This window comes from Tamandua tetradactyla, chromosome 25 (genome assembly GCF_023851605.1).
Source record: "Tamandua tetradactyla isolate mTamTet1 chromosome 25, mTamTet1.pri, whole genome shotgun sequence".
Taxonomy (NCBI): Eukaryota; Metazoa; Chordata; class Mammalia; order Pilosa; family Myrmecophagidae; genus Tamandua; species Tamandua tetradactyla.
In genome coordinates this window covers 36,533,799-36,559,526 of record NC_135351.1, presented here as the reverse complement: position 1 = coordinate 36,559,526, position 25,728 = coordinate 36,533,799, and the positions used below count along the sequence as shown (strand labels likewise).

The following is a 25,728-nucleotide window of genomic DNA, read 5'->3' as shown; positions in this document are numbered from 1 at the left end:
ATGTCCCAATTAAAACAAGTCTATAGAAATGTCCAATCAAAGGCATCTGGGGAAAGATACCTTGGTTCAAGAAGGCTTGGTTCAAGAAGGCTGATGAAGTTCAGGGTTTCTCTCTCATCTGGAAAGGCACATGGCGAACGCAGTCAGGGCTTCTCTCTCGGCTGGAAGGGCACATGGCAGACACGACGTCATCTGCTAGCTTACTCTCCTGGCTTCTGGTTTCATGAAGCTCCCCGGGAGGCATTTCCCTTCTTCATCTCCAAAGGTCGCTGGCTGGTGGACTCTCTGCTTCGTGGTGCTGCAGCATTCTCTGCTCTCTCCGAATCTCTCATTCTCCAAAATGTTTCCTCTTTTATAGGACTTCAGAAACTAATCAAGACCCACTCAGATGGGTGGAGACATGTCATCCCCTAATCCAGTTTAACAACCGTTCTTAACTAAATCTCATCAACCAGGGAGATGATCCCATCACAGTCCCAAATACACAGCATTGAATAGAGACTATTCTACCTTTAAGAAATGGGATCCATATTAAAACATGGCTTTTCTTAGGGGATATACTTCCTTTCAAACCAGCACACCACGGTACCAAGGTCAGGCTCATCCCTGGGAATCATCTCCCATTTCACCAGGGAGACTTTCATCCCTGGATGTCATGTCTCACATAGCAGGGAGGGCAATGATTTCACTTGCAGAGTTGGGCTTAGAGAGAGAGAGAGAGAGAGAGACGCCACATCTGAGCAACAAAAGAGGTCCTCCAGAAATAACTCTTAAGCATACCTATAGGCAGGCTAAACTTCTCTGCTACATACATAAGCTTCACAAGAGTAAGCCTCAAGTTCAAGGGCTTGGCCTATTGATTTGTGTGTTCCTAATGTTTGACACAGTATCCGAGGTTTCCCCAGTGGTAATGTTAAATAGTTTCATATTTTTCCTCCCATTCCTCAAGGCAACTTTGCCAATACTTTTTGATTACCTGCTTAATATAATCTGGGGTGTATCCAGGCATTATATTAAGCTATACAGGATTAAGGGCGCTCATTCTTATTCTGGGGTCCCTGTGTTTGTATTGTTTAAATGATCAATCCAGACAGGCTGAGTTAGATTATGTACTTGTCCTGGTTTGAAAGGATGTATGTATCCTAGAAAAGCCATGTTTAATCCTAATCCCATTTTGTAAAGGCAGCCATTTCTTATGTGATTTCATCAAGAGTGGTTGTTAAACTGGATTAGATGGAGGCATGTGTCCACCCATTTGGGTGGGTCTTGATTGGTTAACTGGAGTCCTATAAAAGAGGAAACATTTTGGAGAAAGAGATTCAGAGAGAAGGGAGCAAAACAACAGAGTCACGAGAAGCAGAGTTCACCAGCCAGCTACCTTTGGAGATGAAGAAGGAACATACCTCTTGGGGAGCTTCATGAAACAGGAAGCCAGGAGAAGAAGCTAGCAGATGAACAGCCATGCTCGTCATGTGCCCTTCCGGATGAGACAGAGGAACCCTGACTGTGTTCACCATGTGCCCTTCCACTTGAGAGAGAAACCCTGAAGTTCATTGGCCTTCTTGAACCAAGGTATCTTTCCCTGGATGCCTTTGATTGGACATTTCTATAGACTTGTTGTAACTGGGGCATTTTCTTGGCCTTAGAACTGTAAACTAGCAATTTATTAAATTCCCCCTTTTAAAAGCCATTCTGTTTCTGGTATATTGCATTCCGGCAGCTAGCAAACTAGAATAGTACTACAGAACATTTAGGTTATGGACAAAATAAACCTTTCTTCCTTTTGTCTCAAAGAGTAGGTGAAGTTCTAAAACACAATGTCTTCCTTATCCCTCTATTCTGAATTACCTTAATCCCAACCTGGTCGGCTTCATTCTTATTTCTAAATACCAGGTTATACATATATATAACAGCCCGTCAAAATCCAGAAATAACAATTACAGTTCCAGACTAAACGTGACTGCTCTAAGAGTTTACAATCTAGGCCCCAATTTTCTTATGTTTTCTAACTGAGATCATACAATATTTACTCCTTTGTTTCTGGCTTATCTTGCTTTCACCAAATGTCCCACAGATTCATTCACATCATTGTATGCCTCACAAGTTCATTTCTTTTTGTAGCAGCACAATGTTCAATCATATTTATACACCATTGTTCGCCAGTATACTTCTCATTCAGTGCATCCTTCAGCCACCTCCATCTACTGGGACTCATGTATGAAGTTCAAAGTCAACAGTCCATCAACACTCTCAATCTTAGATAATTTCATTGTTACCAAGAGAAAGATTGCCAACAAACAGTCCCTCACCAGATAGAAAATCCAAACCTCCCCCTAAGTACCACAGCAATCCCTGACATTGCTAAGGTACTGTTAATGTTTTCCTGTTAAACATAGCCCATAGCATGCAATAGCATTTTCCCCCTAGAACCCGAAATTATACACTTTTTATACAAGATTCATACCTTTGTAGTAGTTAGATATCCCTTTTTAATTTATGGTTTATTGGAGGGGCTGGAGGGGAGTACCTGAAACTGTTGAGCTGTGCTCCAGTAGCCTTGATTCTTAAGAATGATTGTATAAAGATATAACTTGTACAATGTGATAATGGGATTGTGAAAACTTTGTCTGATGCTCCTTTTATCCAGGGTGTGGACAGATGAGTTAAAAAAAAAGGATTAAATAAATAATAGGGGGTATAGGAAGTAAAATAAATTGGGTAGATGGAAATACTAGTGGTCAATGAGAAGGAGGGGTAAGGGGTATAGTAGTATGTATGAGTTTTTTCCTTTTTATTTCTTTTCCTAGAGTATTGCAATATTCTAAAAATGATCATGGTGTGAATACACAACTATGTGATGATACTGTGAGCCACTGATTGTACACCATGCATGGAATGTATGTGTGTGAAGATTTGCCAATGCAAACATTTTAAGGTCATGGTTTATTTATTTTGTATATTATCCATGACACCCAAAAGATGGAGGGGGAAAAGGGTACAATGATTGAGAAGCAGAAAGGCTGTGATGTATACTTATGATGGAAAATTGTGCAGCTACAAAAAGGAATAAAGTCATGAGGCATGCGACAAAATGAATGAACCTTTGAGACACCGTGTTGTGTAAAATAAACCAGAAAATAAAGAATAAATGTGCTATGGACTCCATGAGAAAATACTTACAAGAAAATTGGAGCCTAAATTGTAAGCTCTTACAGCAGCCACTCTTAGTCCAAAGTTTATTTCTAGATTTTGAGAAGCTGTGCAATACGTGTATAAGCCTGGTACTTCCCCTGGAATTTTGGGAACCTCTGTGTTAGCTAAGACACAGAGCTGAAGTTCTGCAGCAGTGAAAGTTAGCATTGCTATATACAACTGTTAAAGTAACTGAAAAAGAGATCAGGCTTCAACAAGAGATTAAAAACTGAGCCAATCTAGTTGGGACTAAGGTAAATGAGAATACAGGGCAAAGGATAATAAGTAGTAGTAGATAATACATATACCTACTGTATGAGACCAAAGGCAGAGAGGTTTTTATTGTTTCTAGAACCTACATTTTCTGTAACACACATTTTAAATCATCCTCTTTGGATATTCATGTAAAGAACCCAAACACATGAAGCCAAGAACGGAAATGAGGTCTTGTGTTTCTGTATAGCTTAATGTACTACTCAGGTATATCCAAGACTATGGTGGGGTGATAATTAAAAAGTATTGATAGAGTCCCTTGAGGGACTGGAGAAAAACATGGAATGTTTCCATGCTTTCTATCTGGGAAGCCCCTGGTACTCTCTCAGACATTAGGGAAGCCCAAGAAAACAGGCCAAGTACTTGATTTTGAGGCTTGCCTTCATGAATCTTATTTTTGTAGTGCCAAAAATAAGATTACCTATTATTAAGTCTAACAGTTGCTTTCAGGAATCCTCTTTTGCTACTCAGATGTGCCCCCCCCCACATCACCCCCCCCTCCCCCGCCCAAACCCATCTCTGCAAGGAAAAGCAATATACTCCCTCCTCCACAGGCTATGACTTTCAGGGGGTGAAAGTCTCCCTGACAATGTGGGATATGAATCCTAGGGATGACCTTGGCCCTGGCACTGTGGATCAACAATGTCTTCCAGACCAAAAGGGGGAAAAGAAACATAACAAAACAAGATATCAGTGGCTAAGAGAGTTCAAAAAGAGTGGAGAGGTTATTTTGGAGGCTACTCTTTGGCAAGCTTCAGCTAGATATTGCTAATATCCCCAACCAACATCATTACTGCTAACCCTAAAGAACACCTAGAGCTTTAACTAAGACAACAAAAGTTTCATGTATTAAGCTTCTTTCCTGAAACCTATAATCTCCAGAAGGTTCCTAGGCAAGATAAGTCCTGAAACCCAGAGGGACCAGCCTCTCCAAAAATATCAACTAATTCCAACCTGCCAATACTATATTGCTGACACCCCTTTTCACGTGGCAAGTTAGAATGGGTATGGCCCAAAGATCCCTAGTGTGGGAGAAGGACCAAGGGAGAAGGAATTAAAAAAGGGAAGATACGATTTAACAAATAAGTATGACTGCTGAATCACTATATTGATATGCTTTTAGACTCCAGTGTTTTGAAGCAGCTAGAAGGAAAAACCTGATTCTGTAGAATGGTAACCCATACCAAACTTTGAAATCTCTTCTGTAACTACTTGTTAAAATGCACTTTCAAAAACTACTTTTTTTTTTTCTTGGTCTTACAGGTTATGTTTCACAAAAAACACGTTAAAACAAAAAACCACTGGTTCAAGCCATGAAAATAAAATGAGGAACTTCCAGTTGATCTGGTAAATTAGATTGAGAGAACCCAACGTGTTAAATACAACGTGCTGAAAAATGTACGCTAAAAGTTATTGTTTTCTTTTTTTTCTGGTATATAGGTTATATTTCACAATAAACACGTTAAAACAAAAAGCCGAGGGTTCATGCCATGAAAATAAAATGAGTAACTTCCAGTTGATCTGATAAACTGGATTAAAAGAATCCAACGTGGTAAATACACTACCAGAGCCCAAGAGTGGATTTAACTGATTGACAAGACTGGATGCTAATTACAACTTTGAAATCCTTTCAAAGCTTTTAAGGTCAATCTGAACATCAAAAGTAATACATAAACGGTATCAAGCCCTAATGAAGGAAGTGCATGTTAGAGAACTATTAATAGAAAATGTGCCACTGCTATTATTTTAAAGTCTATCCGGATCCAAGATGATTTCCATTTCTGTAATCTGATTTATGATCTTGGCAGGTACAATTGTGCTTCGGCAGGCATAAATGACCGTTACAGACTGAAAGCTTGACTGTTCTTCATTTTTAAGCCTAGGCCCACGCTCCAAAGTCGCTAAGGCAACATTTTAACAAAATCGCAGAGAAAAAGGATCCTACGACGTCAATCACCAACCCAGCCTAAGCACCTTAGGAATCCTAAGGGGTTGACGCCCGTCAGGCAGTGCTGAGTTTCTTGAACGCCACTCAGGAAAGGGATTTACATCGTGGCCATTTTTGTATGATAGGAGTACATATGACGCATTTTATGTCAAAGCAAAGGCGGCATTTTCTCTTCATCAGTTAAACTTCCAAGAGCGAAACACTGCTCTCCCAGAGCAGGGAGACGCGATTCGGAGCCACACGGCCGTCTCCGGGCGGGACATTCTGTGTTTGGCCTGGCTTGGGTAGGCCCCACAGAAAATATGGACACTACTTGCAAAAGCAGCGTTAACTCGGACGTTAGAGAAGCTCGGAAGGTCTCAAGGACAGATTGAGCCTGCCTTGCAAGACCGCCACCCCACACCCCCAAGCCCAGGCACAGCAGGTCCAAGACGGTGCCGCCGGGTCTTCGCGCGAGACCAGTTGCGCGATCTCCCAGAAGGCCTGAGGAAACAACGCCCCAGCTGCCCGGGAGTCGGCCAGCGCGGAACGGTAGGCGGGGCCCGCCCAGATATTTAGCTGCATCGGAGGCCACGCCCCCAAGCGGAAGTGACGGACCGAGCTCGCGCGTCGACGGTTCCTCTATGGTTTTCCTCCCGTTCTTGAGTCGGGAAATGGCCGCTGTGTAGTTACAGCGGAGCTAAGGCCTCGGAATCGTGCCTCGGCGTATCAGGTAGGCCTCGCGCGGCACCAAATTACTCAAGCTACAGTGAACACTGAGGAAGGGTAGATATTGTTGACTCTTGTGTGGGCGTTGTCGGGCCGGCTCCGACAGCTAAGTCGCTAGGTATTGCGCCGTTATTTATGCGTTTCTCAGTCGGCTTCCCTCAGGTTTTTGAGGCGCTACGCGGGGAGGTGGGGGTGGGGGTGGGGGTGGGAGTGGGCTGAGCCTTGCGAGCGGTACTCACGACCACGAATCTGGCCTGAACCCGAAGCCCGCGCGGCCCAGCGGTGCGCCTGCGCACGTCTCCCTCCTTCGGCCCTTCCCCCATTGCCTCGGCCTGGCTCCTCGCGCCTGAGCGCCCTCGGGCGCAGTCTCCGCGCGGCAACTCCCTCCCCGCCCAACGCCCGCCTTGCGCACGCGCGCCTTTCTGCCTTCCGCTCGCCAGCCGCGTCTACAGCGTCTACAGCGCCAGCGGCCGCCGGCGGTGCAACTTGTGTCGGCCTCCCATTGGCTGCGGTCGCGGGGGTTCTTCGCGTTTTTCCCCTTGGATGGGGCCTGGTTGGGGCGTTGATCAGCAAGGCCGACCCTCCTTCGGGTGGTTTTTAAACTCCTCCCCAGTTTCAGGCCGTCGTCTGTTTACGATGCATTTTTTTCATTCTGATCGGTCTTAGGGCTCTGTCCTGCTGTCTCGTAATTGGCCTTCGGTGTTGTGGTGAAGTTTTCTCCGGTGATTTTCTCCGGTCTCTTCTGGCAGTCCCCTCCCTGTTTTGAAGCGAACGTGCTCTCTCGATTCAATTGTAGCGTTGGCGCCTAGTTACTGTTTCCTAGCCTTTGGGTCCGGGGCGCCCTGCCACACCCGGGCCGAAGGGCAGTCCGGGTACATGAAGAAGGCGCGTCCTCGGCGTGTGATAACAGCCCATGACCTCGTGTCAGAAGTGATGCATCCATTAATTGGTGGACATCGGCAGTAGTGTACATGGTAGGGTAAAGGAGTGGGAGTAGAGATTAGGAACTTGGTTTTAATTACATAAATTGCTGTATTTACTTTTAAGATTTTTTTCTTCAGAATCGAGCCGCAATGCCGGCAACTACTTTCTACACCAAACCTTTATTTTAGAGTTTTAAGATTGAAAAAAAATTAAGACTAAAGTTGAAATCAAATGTGGCTGAAACCAATTACAAAAAGATAAAGCTACTTCAAACTTGTGACTGCAGTAGCGGTTTGTAAATTCAGGGTGGGTGTGGGGCATAAAACTAAACAAAAAGTTCCTTGTCCATTATGCGCATTCCCTTTTTAATTGGATTCTAATTGAAATGGTTTGGGTACTGTTTGGACAGTAAATAGCTTTTTAACATAGGAAAAACAGCTAGAAGTTTATTTGGATTTTTGTGTGGCCGAAGCTGCTTAAGGATAAGTAATTTGATGAAAGAGATCAAATGGCCTAAAGCCTTTCTACTGATGGCTTGTAGCATTTTGTTTTGAGAATAGCACACTTTGACCATTACTTTGTGGTGAATACTGGACTCCCTCTTAAGTCGGATGATTAATAACATAGTGGCAAAGGAGACCTTTAGCTTAGTGACTTGGAAGAACTATAGTATTTTGGGACTTGGAGACAGACCTGTAAAAATACTTAACACTTACTTGATGTATGGGCTCCTGTCTATTTGAATTTATTGAAGAATTTAGCTGGGCAGCAAGGTTTGGTAGACTGTGTAATAACAAAAGTTGTGAAAAAGAAAGTCTTTTCAGTACTACAGAGAGCATTGGATTGGGAGTTTCTGGGAAATGTCATTGGATATCATTAATTGAACACTAGCCGAATTCTGGTAATTGGCAGTGATTTATTAACAAGTAGATAAGGGACTCAAGAAGATCTAAAGTATCAGAGTAGAAAGTGTTAGTGTTTATGCTATGCTTGTGGGGTATGAATTTGTTCATTTTTCACATCCAGCTTCTCTTAAGCAGTGGTCATTATTGTTATATCAGTCTTAAACATTTGGTATTTTATTAGGATTAAAAACCAATCTACAGATATTAGGTAATAATAATACTAGTGTGCATTTGTATGATGTTTTTGTACTGGGTTTAAATACTTTAGTTGTACTCAGTCCTTGAGATAAAATTCTCATGAAAAGTACAAGGAATGGCTATTTCTCTTCTTTCTAGGTGGAGGCCAAAAACGTAGAAAACTTGTCTAAGGCCCCATGAACCAGGGAGTGATACAGTGTGGCTCAGTTCAGTGCTCCTTTTTTTTTTTTTTTTTTTTTAATCAATACCGTTTATTGAGTGATGAGCATTTTACAAAATTATTTCACAGAGATGTGAGTGATTCATACAGAATTACCCTAAGACATGAATTATCCACCTGATGTCCTAACTGCATATGGCAAGTGTTATTGCTTCGGGCAACCTAAAATGTATTCTGCCATTTTTCTGGTAAAAGCAGAATTGATGGAACTCTCCATTCAAGATGCTTTAACTCTCCTGGCCCAAGACTTTTTTTCCCCTAGGATGTTTTAACATATTTATATATTTTTATTATTTATTACATTATTATTATTTTTAGGATTTTAATTTGTAGTAAAGAGATAGAGGGAAAAAAATATGGAGCTGGTCTATTTAAATTGTAGACTAGCTTTTGTTACACTCCTATCGCACTCCTACTTGCTGTATGTTGCAGCTGGGTTCCACAGCCACTCTTTTGATTTAGTAAACCATCCATAACTTGTCTTTTCTGATTAAGTTTTCAGAGTCAGTTTTTCTTACTTGCCATGAGAAACCCTAACTGGCATCTAGCTTTTCCCCATTAATGAGCTATCTACTCCAAAGAATAGCAGCACTCGCTAGGCTATCTATAGTCCTCCAGGGAACAATGATGTTTTCATCTGTGTTCAGTGTTCCTTTTAGCAGAGTGACAACAAGCTGGATTGAGAAGCAGAAATTTGTGACTAGGACTTTTTTTTAACTTTTAATTATGGACAATTTCAGAGAACTATTTTCCCATCGTCTAGGATTAGTAATGATCAATTTTCCAGTTTTGTTTAATCTTATTTTTAAATTTTTTTAAACATAAACATACAGACATGAACATTCTTACCATATGATACTTCCATTATTGGTATATAATCAGTAACTCACAATATCATCACATAGTTGTATATTCATCACCTTGATCGTTTCTTAGAACATTTGCATCAATTCAGAAGAAAAAAAAGAAAAAAAACTCATACATACCATACCGTTTACCCCTCCCTCTCATTGACTGCTGGTATTTCCATCTACGCAATATATTTTAGCCTTTGTTTCCATTTTTTTCTATACCCCTTACCACTCCCTTTCATTGATCATTAGCATTTCAATCTACTAAATTTATTTTAACATTTGTTCCCCTTTTTATTTATTCATTTTTAATCAATATGTTTTACTCATCTGTCCATACTGTAGATAAACGGAGCATCAGACACAAGGTTTTCGCAATCACACAGTCGTATTGCAAAAACTGTATCATTATATAGTCATCTTCAAGAAACATGACTACTGGAACACAGGTCTACATTTTCAGGCAATTCCCTCCAGCCTCTCCATTACACCTTAACTAAAAAGGTGATATTGGTATAATGTGGAAGAATAACCTCCAGGATAACCTCTCGACTCTGTTTGGAATCTCTCAGCCATTGACACTTTATTTTGTCTCATTTCTCTCTTCCCTCTTTTGGATGAGAAGGTTTTCTCAATCCCTTGATGCTGAGTCCCAGCTCATTCTAGGGTTTATGTTCCATGTTGCCAGGGAGATTTACACCCCTGGGAGTATGTCTCATGTAGAGAGGAGGGAGGACAGTGAGTTTGTTTGTCGTATTGGCTGAGAGTGAGAGGCCACATCTGAGCAACAAAAGAGGTTCTCTGGGAGTGACTCCTAGGCCAAATTTTAAGTAGGCTTTGACTGTCCTTTATGGGAATAAGTTTCACATGAACAAACCCCAAGATTGGTGGCTCGGCCTATTTCTTTGGTTGTTCCCACTGCTTGTGAGAGATTATCAGGAATTCTCCACATGGGGAAGTTGAATTTTCTCCCTTTCTCGCCATTCCCCCAAGGGGACTTTGCAAATACTTTTTTATTCACTGTTCACATCACTCTGAAATTTATCGGGGTATTGCACCTCAGTTTTGTTTAATCTTAATTGCCTTTTTTTCTGGAGTATTTTAAAGCCAAATTCCAGATACTTTGAAGGTCTGTTATATAATGCTAATAAATGCTATGTCAGAGATAATAAGAGTAATCTGACATAAAAGAATCATTTGGAGTAAAACTTAATGGATGACCTGCTAAAGGACTGTCACAAACCAGGGTTACCAGTGATACCTAACAATTATTGAGTGCATATTATGTGCCAAACATCAGGCTAAGATTTTTACATTCATTAGTTCATTTAACCTTAAACCTGTGAGATAAGTAGTATTAGCTGTATATTAACCTAAGAAAATGAAGCTGAAAGAGATTATTGTAACTTGTCCAGTGTTGGACAGTTAATTAATGGTTGAGCCAGTAGGTGAACTTAGCCTACTGGAGTTGGAGTAATAGTCACAGGATATTATTTAAGGATTATTAATGTTCAAAATGGCAGTAATTTGGTCTCAAAAATCAGGAGTCCAAACTCCCTGAATCTGTTAAATATTTGTGAAATGGTAATCTGAATGATCTTTTGAGGTTTCATTTTGGGTATTTTGTTAAGTGCAGTTTTCTTTGCCCTTAGTAACACTTGTGCTCTTTCTGTTGGTTATTATTTTACCATGAGACACATAGCATATGTTAAGATATTTATGAAATTTATCTATCATCCTGTATTCCTTAGTGGTTGGTGAATCAGTTGGATAATGATGCATGACATGATTTATTCCTTCTTTATTTACAGGTAGAATCTGTTAATAAGTCATCTTGATTGTAATAAAGGGAAGATTATTTGGTATTTTGAATTCTGTGTTTGAGTTGTGGTCACATCAGGCACCTTTTAGGGTTTTGTAGAGAGTACAGGAGTTGGAGTGAGGCGACTACAGTCAAGTTTTGGTTTAAACATTTACCTACCCTCTGACCATGAATGGCTCAAACACATTTTTTTTCTCCAGATTCCCCTTTACTTAGGCTTCTCCAACTCAGTAGAGCATTGATCAGTATGCAGTCAGATAGATGCTTGAGCTCAAAAACTCAGAAGGCATCCTTAATTTTTTTCCCTCACTCGCTCTGCTCACATCTCCAACAATCTTTAAGCAAGTCCTGTTGACTGCACTTCCAAACCGGATCCTGGATTTACCTCTTTTTTCTATCTTTGTTGCCTCCTGCCTTGTCCAGGCAACCGTTTATTTAGCTTCAACATTCTAATTTGTTTTCCTGCTGTCCTCTTTTTTGCATGTTGTCCATCTTCAACAGAGCAGTCTTCTTAAAATGTAAATCAAACCCTACAGGTGCTTCTTCTTATAGTTAGAATAGTCTGGACTTCTAACTCGCCCTCCTGGATGGGTCCATTCCTACCTCTTCCACCTTGTCTCCTACCCTCATTTCTCTGCTCACATTGCCTCAACCTTGTTGGTCTTACTCTTCTGAATTAGTTGTCTGTATTTTCTGCCTAGAATAACCTACCTCCCTTGGATCTTTGTGTGTACCCTTATCCTTAGTGTAGATAAATATTACCCCCTTAAAGACGGCCCACCTAAATAGTCTCTGGACCCACCTAAAAAGGACCCACCTAACTAGTCTCTGTGTACCTCTTCCTAACACCTTGTGGGTTTTTCCCTTTCTCCAATTGTGGTACTTGTCACTATTAGTTATTTTTTGGTGTGTTTTCTCTCTCCTTATTGGGGTGTAAACTTCGTGATAGAAGGGAGTTTCTCATTTAAATGCTCTATTTCCAACACTAGAATAATAGTGCCTGGCATATAATAAGCATTTATTAAATTTATGTGTATGCTCAGTACTTAGAGAGTTCTTTATTTGAGAGATAGGTTAATATATAGCTCATGAGAAGATACCAAAGCATAGTTCTGGCACATGGTTGGTATTTAGATGTTTATATGATTTGCTGCTGATCTCTGGTCCTCTGTTTTTGGAGGGCAGAGACCTCTTACATAGCCATGGTTCCCAAAACACCTATCCTTCCCAATATTTTTTTGTATTGTTTTTTTTGTTGTTGTTGATACATATTCACATACCATGTAATCATCCAAAGTGTACAGTCAGTGGTTCACAGTATCATCATATAGCTGTGTATTTATCATCACAGTCATTTTTTTTCTTTTTTTGTTAAAAATAACATATAAAATAATTTCAAAGCACATTGCAACAGTCGGTTATAGAACAGATTTCAGAATTTGGTATGAGTACAGTTCTACAATTTTAGTTTTTTACTTCTAGCAGCTCTAAGATATTGGAAATTTAAAGAAATAGGTGTTCTTTAGGATTTGCAGGAATGGTTTTGGTTGGAGTTTGGCAAGCTGTGATAGGTAGCAGTGTCTAACTGCAGCTTGTGTAAGAGTGACCTCCAGAGTAGCCTCTTGACTCTATTTGAACTCTCTCTGATTAACTTATTTATTATACTTCTTTCCCCCCTTTTGGTCAGGATGGCCTCTTTGAGCCCACCGTGCCAGGGTAGCCCAGTATTTTTTGTACATAGATTGCCAGTTTTGTTTTTTAATTAGCTGAGCCGTTCACAGTCTCTCATAATGACTTGCATGTCACATCACGTATGATCATTTGTGTTCTTGGTGAGGACAATTGAATATATTAATAGCTGGTGAACTAGTATATATTTTCTTGGAACTTCGTAAACCTTTGACTCAGAACAAAGAGGGCCCTGGTAGTTGGTTCTTCTCTGGGTATATAGAAAACAAAACTAACCTTTTAGAATTATTTGGGGAGTGGGGAGCTGCTAGCTAAAATGAACCTTGTACCACTGCCAGCAGAAAATCAGTAGTAGTGGATTTGTAGGTGTGCATGGAGCGCACGACTCATCAATTAGAGTGTTTCTCTGTTGACTTCAGGAATTTGATATTTTTAAATGTTAAAACTAAGCAAGTGGGTGGCATGACAGTGGCTAGGTGGCAGAATTCTTGCCTGCCATACGGGAGACCTGGGTTCGATTTCCAGTGCCTGCCCATATAAAAAACAAAAAACAAAACTAAACAAGTACTTTTTTTTAGAATTCATTTGGTTTCTGTACCCAAGACTACCTGACTTTTTGTTTTCCCTATTTTTTTCTTATAGTATGCTTCCTTTAATTACCAAGTCCCTAGTCCTCCACCCTAGCTTGAACTCCTATCTTTTATTTAAATCTTCATATAGGATCGTTGATATTTAGGGGACACCATCCTTAAATCTTGTCATTTCTTCTACTTTGCATTTTCAGTCTTACAGCATTTTTAAAATTTGACTGGTTACGTTGTACGATTCACAGATTTTCATATGAATTTGTATTTTTTCATTCAAGTGACTTATAAGTTCCTTGAATGTAGGCGTATTATCAGTTTTGCATTTGTTCTAGTTTGGTTTCTTCTTCTTTGATGATTTTTAACTCTTCTTTGCACATAATTATTACTGAACATTATTCACAAGGCTAATCTTTGCAGTATTGATAATTGTTTAATATTATGCAAAATTGAAATTTGCTCAGTAATGGTAAATTTGTCTTGGATAAGTATTGGCTTCCAATAAATGTTTCATTTGAATGCCTGTGTAGGTATCAAAGTTTAAACAGAGTTTAATGTGATGACTATTTTCTGAATTAAAAAAATCAGTTTCAAATGAAACTAAGCTGTATGAAGGGAAATGCCAAGAAAATAAGTAGCAGAGCATTAAAATTAAGAAGTTATAAATTATAACCATATGAGAACTAACTACAAAATTACTTCATATGTTTTTTTTTTTTTTTTTTTTTAAAGGAAAGACAGAGAGAAGGAAGGAAGGATAGAAGGAAGGAAGGAAGGAAGAAAGGGAAACATTTTTAAACATTTTCTTGTTTTATTGTATTCTGTTTCTCCGTTTTTGTTACATGGGCTGGGGCCGGGAATCGAACCGAGGTCCTCCGGCATAGCAGGCAAGCACTTTGCCCGCTGAGCCACCGCGGCCCGCCCAACTTCATATGTTTTGATATACGAGATGGCTGGCATGTTTGTCACTTTGGAATTTTCTGATAGTAACATCATATTTTTTGTTTTCTAAAGTCCAGCTTGCTAAAATTAAAATTCAACTTTTAAATAAAAGTTAAGATGCTGTTCATCATATGATTTTTTATTTAAAGGTTGAGTTCTTCAAGCTTTTATAGTTAAAAGTTTACTGTCTCCTATATCACTTCCCCCTTCCTGCGAATCATAAGTGCCTTTATTAGAGTTCATTGCATTCCCCAATATGATGCTTTGTAAACAGTGGATATTTAATTTACCATAAATCAAACTTTTTTTTATCTTTGCTAGGAATTTGAATTTAGAGTTTCATTTCTCAGAACATTGTCTTCAGAAAGAATTTTGCAGTATTTAAAAGACCTCACTTGACTGCTTGGTTCTGCGTAAAGCCCAAGGTAAATAGCATTCATTTTTCTTGTTTTCTTCTTTGGCCTGTTTGAAAAAATGTGATTACTGAACTGATGATTCAGATTGAATGACTAAAAATGATGTGGTCTGAATGTTTTTTTGTTTTGTATTGTTTTGGTGGCCTTTGTCAAGTAAGCCAGGTTTTAAAAGTTAGTTTCAGGAAAGAGTCTCATTTCTCCTGCGTCTTGGTTCTCTGTGTGCTTTTTCCTACTTCTATAAATGCAGACTTAGAACATAGTGACTGCTTAAAAAAAATCCAGGTTCTGGGGAAGTAATTGATTCAACAGTTATTGAATACCTGTTTTGCTCATATAGTAAGACGTGCATATGGGATATCTAAGTGAACAAAAAAAGACAAAAGGCACTGTCCAAGTTTTCAGCCTGATGAATGGTTTGTAGTTATTACTCAGGCAATGTTGCCAAAAGTACCTGCTTGGGTGCCCTGCAATCTTGAGAGGAGAGTTTGTTATCCTAACTAAAAATCTGTTAAAGTCTTTTATTTTTATTTCATCCAAACCAAGATATTCTGGACTGAAAAAGACTAGAAAATTCCCAAATCACATATCAGAACTTACCATGAAAAAGACTCAAGACCAGAGACGAAGATTCTAGCCATATAATTAAATGCATAGCCAAGCCCTTTAACTCTTAACTTGCAAGGGTTTCTTTTACTTCTTGGTTAATTACAGTGAAAATAGTTTTTCCACATTGCTGGGTCTCAAATCATTTGCAGCCTGGGATTTCAATTTCTTATAGTGTGTCTGTCTTGGAGTTGGAAAAAATCAAGTTCTTGAAATAAATTACAGTATAATGAATGAAAAGTACAAATGTGTGTTTTGTAGAGTGTGGGAGGGACAGTATTTTGAAATCAAACAGCACTTAAAGTGTCTCAATTCCCAGTGGTCCAGATTTTCTGTTTTACAGACATGGAAATGTGATATTTACCAATTTCATTGTATTGTCAATGGGGTTTGCTAAACCAAAGTTGTTTTGTGTTCTGCCAGATGCTAAATCTCCCTGTGTTGATGCTAAATTCATATAGTGTGTGGAATTCTTTTTTGGGGGGGGTGGTTTACAAAGGAGGAATTTATTAAGCTGCAAGTTTACAGTTCTAAGGCTATGAAAATGTCCAAACTAAAGCTTCCAGGGAAAGATACCTTGGTACAAGAATGCCAGTGATGTTAGGGTTTCTCTCAGCTGAAAAGGTAATATGATAATGGGTGCTGGCGTTCTCTCAAAGAATCTTCAGTGGATTCCACAGGGGCATTTCCATTCTGTTGACTCTGTTGTTTCTGATGGCTGTAAAGCTTTTTCCAAAATAGTTACCTCTAAAAGGGCTCCAGTAAGTAACCTCACCTTGAATAGGTGTGTAGACACATCTCCATGGAAATCAAATAATCCAATGATACCACCCAAATGGGGTATGTCCCATTGTGAGGAATTCTTAATTCCAGTGTTTGAACCCTGAACCTATATTTTATGCCTGTTTTTTTGTATTTCTTGCTAACATGGGATTGAGAAGAAGAGTGAGAGTAGAAAACAAAGGTCACAGTTTGTCTATGGAGGACATTTAAAAAAAATATTTATCTGAAACCTGTTGAATTTGTCATTTATGTTCTTTGGTGAGAAAGTATGAAGACATTTTCATTGCTTCTCCTATAACTCAAATCATCTAAGTACTTCCAAGTTCTGTTTCATAATACTGAGCAAGTCTAGGTATATAAAATAAGTGCCTTTAAAAATACTTGATAGTAGGAGAAATGGTTTAAACATGCAGGATTTGTAAACCATTAGAAATTTAGTAACATGATTTTTAGGGAAACTACTTTTGAGTAGTAATGTTGTGGTAAATTTGAAAATAGTTACATATGTAGCAAAAATAAATTTGGCAGGTTAAGACTATAGTCTTGTGAATCATTGACAAGTTCGGAGAATATGTTTGGAATACTTCTAACTATGTAAAAAGTAGTTTGTATAAACAGATTAGTCCTGTCCATTATTGATTTCTGTAACCAGGGAGGTTTAATTATGGATGACATTATATACTATGGAGTGTTTTGAACAATTATTAGACTAATGCCCAGGTTTTCTTTTTCTTATAGTTCTATTATCTCTTTCATGCAGTAATCTCTTCAATTTCTTTACCTTTTTATACCTTTTCATCTTACCAAAATGCTACAGGGTGAACTAGGCATTGTCATATGACTCCATTTTTCTTCTGCAGTCATGACTACTGAGGGCAGAGTCATGTTCCTGTATAAGAGACCATTGGGTTCCAGCTATTCAGAGCCTTAGTGACCTTTATTCTCCCAAGAGACTATTCAGCACCACTCCAGGCAGTATTGCATACATGGAGTGGTCACTTTAGTCCCATTTCAAGGCCATAAAACACTTATCATAACAGTCTGGTAGGTTTATTTTTCTTTAGCATTATGCCACTTGTGTTTTCTTTGTTTCAGGTTCCTTATCTGTAATACTCTGATATTATTTATCTTTTTTACAGGAGAGGTAGGCATTTGTATTGGGCATGGAATAACATCTAACATGCTGCTGCTGCAGTCTGGTATCATTGCTCTTTCTGGTTTCTGCAGCTGCTGCCTTTTTGGATTGAGGCACATAGGTGGGGCAGTTTATAGAAATCTTTTGTTGTGTCTTCAAAATACAATACTCGTTATGCAGGTGAAAATACAATTTTAGTCAGGGATAATTGATTGTCTTCTAAATAAGTATTTGAAAAGAATGATAATGATGAATAAATATCTTTTGAGAAAGAAACTGTTTTGTACAATTTAATTTTTATCTGAAAATCAAACCATATGAAGTTACTTCACTTGTGTGATTTTAACCATTTTTTAATTCTTCCGTTTAACTAGGAGTGAAGAAATGGGTCGCTCCAATTCTAGATCACATTCTTCAAGATCAAAGTCTAGATCACAGTCTACTTCTCGATCAAGATCAAGATCACACTCTAGAAAGAAGAGATACAGGTGACTTAATGTGCTTTTAATTATTCTAATAATGGTAATTGTACCAGCTAATGGTTGAGTACCTACTATATAAGACATAGTGTTTAACCCTTTTATTATTATTTTATTTCAAAGAAACCTGTGAAATGTATCATTATTCTCTTCATTTTAGAGTTGGAGAAATTGAAAATTGCTCAGGTTGCAAGCTAGTAAATAGCAGACCTTGGATTTGAATCCAATTAGTCTGACTCCAGATCTCACATTATTATACCCTTTTAATATATGGTGGGCTTCTTTGCTTTTAGCCACGAATTAAGGGATGGAATTGGAGGATCTAAGAAATTTTAGACAGTAAACAATATCTGGATTTTGTTACATAGATTCTTATTCTTATTTTCTGACTCAGGTTTCAGAATTGTTGAGGTTTCAACAATTCTGTGTATGTGTGTGTAAAGATGATTAATTTGGGTTATTTTATTTCAAATAGTAATATGTATATAGTACAGAAGATAACAGTAAAGGTGACTATAATCCTGTTAAGAATTAACACTAGTTTCTGCTTTTTTGTATACTTTTTCTAGGCATACTTTAAATTAACTATGTATTTAACTAATGGTATTTTACGGAGCATAGTGTTTTTTAACCTTTTTTCCCCGTTTAATAAAACATGAATATTCTTCCATGTCATTAAATGTTCTTTTACACTATTACTTTAAGTGCCTGCCATAGAGATACTGTAATTAGCTAATATATTCTGTTGGATCTGTTCATTTTTTTTTTCCTCTTTCTCAGCCTTCACTCATAAAGCCTTTAATTTACTCTCTTACTAATTATCTCAGAAGTGAGTCTTTTTTTATTGGGAACAATAAACTTTCCTTTTGTGTAAGTGAGGGGTTTTTAAATGTACATTTTTAGTTTTGACCGTTTGTTTACATTAAACCAGAAGGGTTTAGTATGGTAGGATGAAATAACTTATTTTTCTTGCATTGATATTTATTTCGTTTTTAGTTCTAGGTCTCGTTCCAGGACATATTCAAGATCTCGTAGTAGAGATCGTATTTATTCTAGAGATTATCGTCGAGATTACAGAAATAATAGAGGAATGAGACGTCCTTATGGGTACAGAGGAAGGGGCAGAGGGTATTATCAAGGAGGAGGAGGTAGATACCATCGAGGTGGTTACAGACCTGTCTGGAATCGAAGACACTCTAGAAGTCCTAGGCGAGGTCGTTCACGCTCCAGGAGTCCCAAAAGAAGATCTGTTTCTTCTCAGAGATCCCGAAGCAGGTCCCGCCGCTCATATAGATCTTCTAGGTCTCCAAGATCCTCCTCTTCTCGTTCTTCGTCCCCATATAGCAAATCACCTGTCTCTAAAAGACGAGGGTCTCAGGAAAAACAGACCAAAAAAGCTGAAGGGGAACCCCAAGAAGAGAGTCCTTTGAAAAATAAATCACAGGAGGAACCAAAAGATACGTTTGAAAATGATCCATCTGAATCTATTGATGAGTTTAATAAATCAGCCACATCTGGTGATATTTGGCCTGGCCTTTCAGCTTATGATAATAGTCCCCGGTCACCCCATAGTCCTTCACCTATTGCCACACCACCTAGTCAGAGTTCATCTTGCTCTGATGCCCCCATGCTCAGTACAGTCCACTCTGCAAAAAATACCCCCTCCCAGCATTCACATTCCATTCAGCATAGTCCTGAGAGGTCTGGGTCTGGTTCTGTAGGAAATGGGTCTAGTCGATACAGTCCTTCTCAGAATAGTCCAATTCATCACATCCCATCGCGAAGAAGCCCTGCAAAGACAATCACACCACAGAATGCTGCAAGAGATGATGCTAGGGGGCGGTCCTCATTTTATCCTGATGGTGGAGATCAGGAAACCGCAAAGACTGGAAAGTTCTTAAAAAGGTAAGAACTGAAGTTGATAATTTAGATTATAACACTAAAGTTAGAATCTTTAAATTATATTTGGATGTATAAGACTTTAAATTGCATTGTGTGATATATTTAAGGTGGTGGTTATTACTCATGGATTCCTTTTTAGTAAGATAATTCCGATCTTTTTTTTTTATTCACAACTGGCAGACTTGGAAAGTAAGTGTTTTAAGATAAATTTATATTCCTCCTTTTAATTTTAAGCATTTTCAGTCTAGAATTTAAAATATAAATGAGAAATTGAGTCATATAAAGCATAACTAACTAATAGTTAATATGTGTTAAAGCTATGAAAACTGTTGGTAGAGGTTAATTTTACATTAGAGCATTAAAAACTTATTTGCTCTCCACCACTAGATGTGAATCACATAATAGTGCAGTTGTATTATATGGTCTTATTTGTGTGGTGTTATAAAAAGTCCAGCTATCAATTTTTAATAAATTCTGCCTGTTTAAAAAAGATAATGGGTATTTCTCATGTAACTCTAACTATGGCCTTTAAAGGACTTACTTTGTTTAAACTCCTATGTTAGGTGTCGTAAAGAGTTCCTAAAAATAATGAGAATTGATTCTTAATGTAGTGTAGTTGCTTTATGAGTGAGTGTAGAGAAGGTATGCTATTTATGATATAGTACTTTACAACCTAGAATTAATTTTAACATGAACCAATACTTTTACTTAATATTGCCAGAAATTATTTTCCAGAGGAAAGTATAAGTCCTGAACTGTTTTGTGAGAGTATTAAATACTTACTATTATCAACTGTATTGAAGTCCACTTTTGTATGCATTAATAATGAAATAGCCTGAAGTTTTTAGTTTAAGTATAAGAAAAATTTTGATATGTGTATTTCCTATTAGTGGTTTTTTTTAAGCTCAGAAATTAAACTTAGGCCATGCTGTAAGTTGTAGGATCTCTAAAAATTTGAATTTGTTGGTGCAGAATTTTGGACTGTAACTAGATGGGAAAGGTTTTTGAGGATGGTTATCTTTTATAAATTTCAGAAAGTCTTGATATGTAAATTTATTTTCATTGTCAGTACCTAGGTATGTTATATGTATGCTTTTAATGATTTTTAAAAGTAGAGTCTTAAACACTTTTCAATAGGAGGTTTTCTTTTATTGCTGGCCCTCTGGTATTGAGCTACACATTTAAGTATTCAAGTGATCTACAATGAATGCAATCCAGAGTTACCGTCCTCTTCTTTGCTTATTCACAGGTTCACAGATGAAGAGTCTAGAGTATTCCTGCTTGATAGGGGTAATACCAGGGATAAAGAGGCCCCAAAGGAGAAAGGATCAGAAAAAGGGAGGACAGAGGGTGAATGGGAAGATCAGGAAGCTCTAGATTACTTCAGTGATAAAGAGTCTGGAAAACAAAAGTTTGATTCAGAAGGGGATGACACAGAGGAGACAGAGGATTATAGACAGTTCAGGAAGTCAGTTCTCGCAGATCAGGGTAAAAATTTTGCTACTACATCTCACCGGAATGCTGAGGAGGAAGGACCCAAGTACAAGTCTAAAGTTTCACTGAAAGGCAATAGAGAAAGTGATGGATTTAGAGAAGAAAAAAATTATAAACTTAAAGAGACTGGATACGTAGTGGAAAGGCCTAGTACTACAAAAGATAAGCACAAGGAAGAAGACAAAAATTCTGAGAGAATAACAGTAAAGAAAGAAACTCAGTCACCTGAGCAGGTAAAGTCTGAAAAGCTCAAAGACCTCTTTGATTACAGTCCCCCTCTACACAAGAATCTGGATGCCCGAGAAAAGTCAACCTTCCGAGAGGAGAGCCCACTTAGGATCAAAATGATAGCCAGTGATTCTCATCGTCCTGAAGTCAAACTCAAAATGGCACCTGTTCCTCTTGATGATTCCAACAGGTAATTCCCTGGTTGCCTGGTGGATAATTTGTGGGTGGTTTGTTAACATTCCAGTTATGAACACATTTACCAGTTTGATATTCAAACTATTGTATGTTTTGTTTGTGTGTTTTTATTGATATCTTGCAGACCTGCTTCCTTGACTAAAGACAGGCTACTTGCTAGCACACTAGTCCATTCTGTCAAGAAGGAGCAAGAATTCCGATCCATCTTTGACCACATTAAGTTGCCACAGGCCAGCAAAAGCACTTCAGAGTCATTTATTCAACACATTGTGTCCTTGGTTCATCATGTTAAAGGTATGTTTAGTACTGTCTGTTAAATTTCTCCTGCAGGTAAAAAAAAAAAAGACTTGATAAAAAACTAATTGCTGTGCTTCATAATTGATGTGTTCCGGGGCTAGCATGTCTGCATCACTACCATTAAAAATGTGGTCTTGCTTAGCATTGAAACTCTAAAAGTTATTGAATAAAAGGCAGTTGAAATGCTAGTTAAAATATACCCTAAAAATCGATACCATGATGAAACATCAGGTAGATTTGTTAATGCTTAAAGTGTTTTTGAAATGTCATTATTGACTGTATCCAATCTATACTGCATCTGAAGTACAGAATATTACAGATTATCATTCATTGCATGCTTATGACCTGTGTTAATGTACTTTTTGCACAGATTAGTAAAGTGAGAAGGTATTGTTACTGGATATTATTTACTAAAAATTTCGTTTCAACTTCTAAAGAAGCTTGAAACCAGTGGAAAACAGTGTTAACCTCCCATTTTATTTTTGTGCTGCTTAATTTGTTATATTACTTAACTTTTTTGACTATAAATAAACCAAGATATATATACACATGTTCTTTTAAAACTTACCAGGATTTTTAAAGGGGGGAAATGTTGCAAAACAATTAAAACTCAATAATTAGCGATTAGATGATAGTGTCTGATTAGGGTATAATTTAACGTAATTATGATTGCTAACAATGCAATTTTAGATCCTTAAAGATAGGGATATTCACTACAATTAAAGTAACAGCTTTCTATGTTCACCAATATGTAATTCTAATTTCAAAGTTACTAATGATTTTCGAAGGTATTAGGGGTATGACTTTTTGGGCACTTATGTCAAGTTCTGTTTTTGTTTTTTGTTTCGTTTTTGTGTTTAAAAGGCAGCTTACTGTCAAGTAGGTTCTTTTCCAGGAACCTCCTTGGCTATTGGTTTTAAAACTTTTTTTTTTTCTAAGTTTGTCTTTTGACATGTGAGTAACTTATGATGATAGCAGAAACTTGTCGTCAGCAATTCTTTATGCACTTGATATTTTCACAACAGTGAGTACGTAATGAATTTCTATGACTGTAATTATTTGAACATGGTAACGTGAGAGAGTTTTGCTATTTGGCCTAGTACCTAAATATGAGAACCAGTTTATGACCATAATTCTGTGGTACCTAAAACATGAAACATTAACATTTTTTCTTTTTTCACCTTTTTTTGACCTGTCTCCACATTTTACATTTTATTGCTGGATTTTGAGATCAGGTTTTGATAAAATTTTCCCTTTTTCCTTTTCTTTTTTCCTTTTTTTAAAAGAACTGTAGTTATGTTTCATTATTGGTATTGTGCAACCGAACTGAACAGCTCTTACTTTATATAGAGCTGAAAATGCCCAGTGATGTTTTCTTTTTCATTGTAACTAGGTCCTGGAATATGTTTTGAAATGGCAAAATCCATGTTTCAAAGTAAAATAGCTGTTGAAAGATACAGGCAAAGTTGAATCTTCTGTCTTCCTGGCAAAAATGGCATAAAAACTGAGTTGCTAGCTCAAATTCCTGGGTTTCATGGAATTATGATTGAGGCACTACCCTTGTAGTGGCCGTTTCAAGTTTTAATGATTGGTTATGAGACATGTGCTGGATATTGGGCGGTAAGTTGACACAGATGTATGTTGACCTGTTAAGCAGATAGCTTCCTTCATGATGTAACATTTCATAGTTCATGACTTTATACGTCTTTCTTTACATTTACGGTATAACTCTTAAACTGGTTTAAAAACTAATCAGTATTACTAATTTTGAAACTGTTTAAAGGAAGGCAAGACAACAGTATAAAATGTGCTGTCAGGTTTGCCAAGATGCCAGATGTTTTGGAATAATTAATGTTAATTGACTTTAATATTTTTCCAATTGAAATAGCAGTAATCAGTTTTTTCTTAAATTCATTGTCTGTTGATTATGTCAACATAGTTCTTGATGAAATAATTTTATTAGTTTACTCACACCACTTCTGTAATTATTTCAGTATTTTTTGTTTTTTTGCAAATGATGACTTGCAGTAACTTTATTGGTTCATTTTGATGAGGTTTAAGGAGATCTATATATTCCCTTTTTGTTTGAGGAGTAGTGCATTAATGAAATGGGATTAGAAACTCTTGATTTAATCTATTTGTTGTGCTTGGATTATATTTAGTATTACAGGGACTTGTGAGGAACTTTGCAGTGTTGTTTTGCTAGTACTACCTGTTGAGGTACAAGAAAATAAGGAAAACGGGTAGGGGTTTTTCATAACACTGGATTCTCTTCTGCTAGGTTTCTTGAGTATTTTTATTTTCTTTTTACCTGCTACATGCCTTCTGTCACAAGTGAAAATCCATCTTAAAATAGAGATAACTAACTGGACAGTATTTCTCCTAAATCAACAGAGCAATACTTCAAATCAGCTGGAATGACCCTAAACGAGAGGTTCACTTCATATCAGAAAGCCACTGAAGAGCATAGTGCCCGGCAAAAGAGCCCTGAGATCCACAGGTATGTTCACGCTTGTTTTGGTGGATCAGTGACTTACTGGAAGTATGCTGCCATATTGTGATATATTGAAACTCTGGTTTTATTTCTGGTTTAGACCTTGAATAAATATATATCGTATTAGTAGATCTGGTAACACTGTTTTTGTATTTTCAGTTAATTTGGTTTAAAATGTTTTTTAGAACTGAACTCATCACTCTACACTATGGAATTCCATAGTTATCAGTTCATTTTGGGATAGAATAACCCCTGAATTTGAATTTACTTCCAGAAAATTTTTTTTGTAAAATAGTGCTTGGTGAGAGGTAGAGCTATTTTTCATGAAAATGTTGAAATTGGACAATTGTGTTCATATCTGCCAAGATGTGGCACTCATTGTGGCGTGAATAGCATGTTATTTAGTCTTTGTGCATTCGTTTTTATTTTTATTTATTTTTAGTATGCGCATGTTCTGGGAATTGAACCCAGGTTTCCGGCATGGCAGCGCATTATCTTTTTTATCTGCGAATTCAGGATAATCCCTACTTTGCAGAGTAGTTGCGGCATACTGTATCTAAACGGGTGCTTTGCACATAGTGTAAGCTTAAGAAATGATAGCTCTTTCCCACCCTACAGCAGGTGAAAAGATTGGATGAAGAGGTGGTTTTGGTGACAAAGAAGCCCTGGAAAGTTAAAACTGATACTGGCTTAAACAGGCAAGGGAGGGCACAGGAAAAAAGAACAAAGATCCACTGAATTTGTAAAAATGTTTGAAATCTACTGACGACTAGGCAGTCCTGTGTATATGTGCTCAATGAGAATATTGATGTATTTTAATTAGATGATGATTGACAATGATAATACTCAGTGTAACCAGAACATGAAGATATATTCCCATTTTAGATGATTAAAATAAGTTTTGATGTTTCTAGAAGTCTAGGTTCTTCTTTTCTTTTCTTTTTTTTTTTGCATGGGCAGGCACCGGAAATCGAATCCGGGTCTCGGGCTGGCAGGCGAGAATTCTGTCACTGAGCCACCATTGCACTGCCTTACTAGCTTCCTTTTATATGCATATTCGTCTGGCATTTTAATTCTTAATGGATATACTTTTGTTTTCCTCATTGTCTGGTAGGAGTTAGGTTAGTAGTCTGACTATGTTAAAGTATTAATCTGTTGGGAGAGAAATAAAAAATGAATATGCTGTGTATTTTTGGAATCATGAAGTTAATGTGACCACAAATGAACATTTTTTTTACATTTAGGAGAATTGACATCTCTCCAAGTGCCCTGAGGAAGCATACCCGTTTAGCAGGAGAAGAGAGAGTTTTTAAAGAAGAAAATCAAAAGGTATGTTTTGGAATGCACAGTTTTTTCTTTCACTTTATACGTTCAGCTTAGTTAAAGTAATTGTAATAGTTTATCAAGTCAAAGTGTTGTGTCTTCTATTTTTATTTATAAATGCAT

General features: G+C 37.7%; 1 protein-coding gene across 13 annotated transcripts in view; it reads left to right on the top strand.

Moving 5' to 3' along the window:
• The first annotated feature begins 5,982 nt into the window (after nt 1-5,982).
• Nucleotides 5,983-25,728, top strand: part of BCLAF1 (BCL2 associated transcription factor 1) — a 33,179-nt gene continuing 13,433 nt past the window's right edge. For 2 of the 13 annotated variants that reach the window (XR_013168875.1, XM_077144104.1), the window contains exons 1-8: nt 5,983-6,125; nt 14,578-14,681; nt 17,568-17,681; nt 18,669-19,577; nt 20,824-21,486; nt 21,616-21,785; nt 24,183-24,288; nt 25,527-25,611. Coding sequence is in view for 12 of the 13 variants with exons in the window: in XM_077144104.1 (XP_077000219.1) it covers nt 17,578-17,681; nt 18,669-19,577; nt 20,824-21,486; nt 21,616-21,785; nt 24,183-24,288; nt 25,527-25,611 (2,037 nt within the window). In the remaining variant the exon portion in view is untranslated. Of the gene's footprint in view, nt 6,126-6,580; nt 7,096-14,577; nt 14,682-17,567; nt 17,682-18,668; nt 19,578-20,823; nt 21,487-21,615; nt 21,786-23,181; nt 23,409-24,182; nt 24,289-25,526; nt 25,612-25,728 lie in introns of those variants that run through there. The other 11 variants (XM_077144103.1, XM_077144100.1, XM_077144109.1 and 8 more) reach the window with 10 other exon arrangements.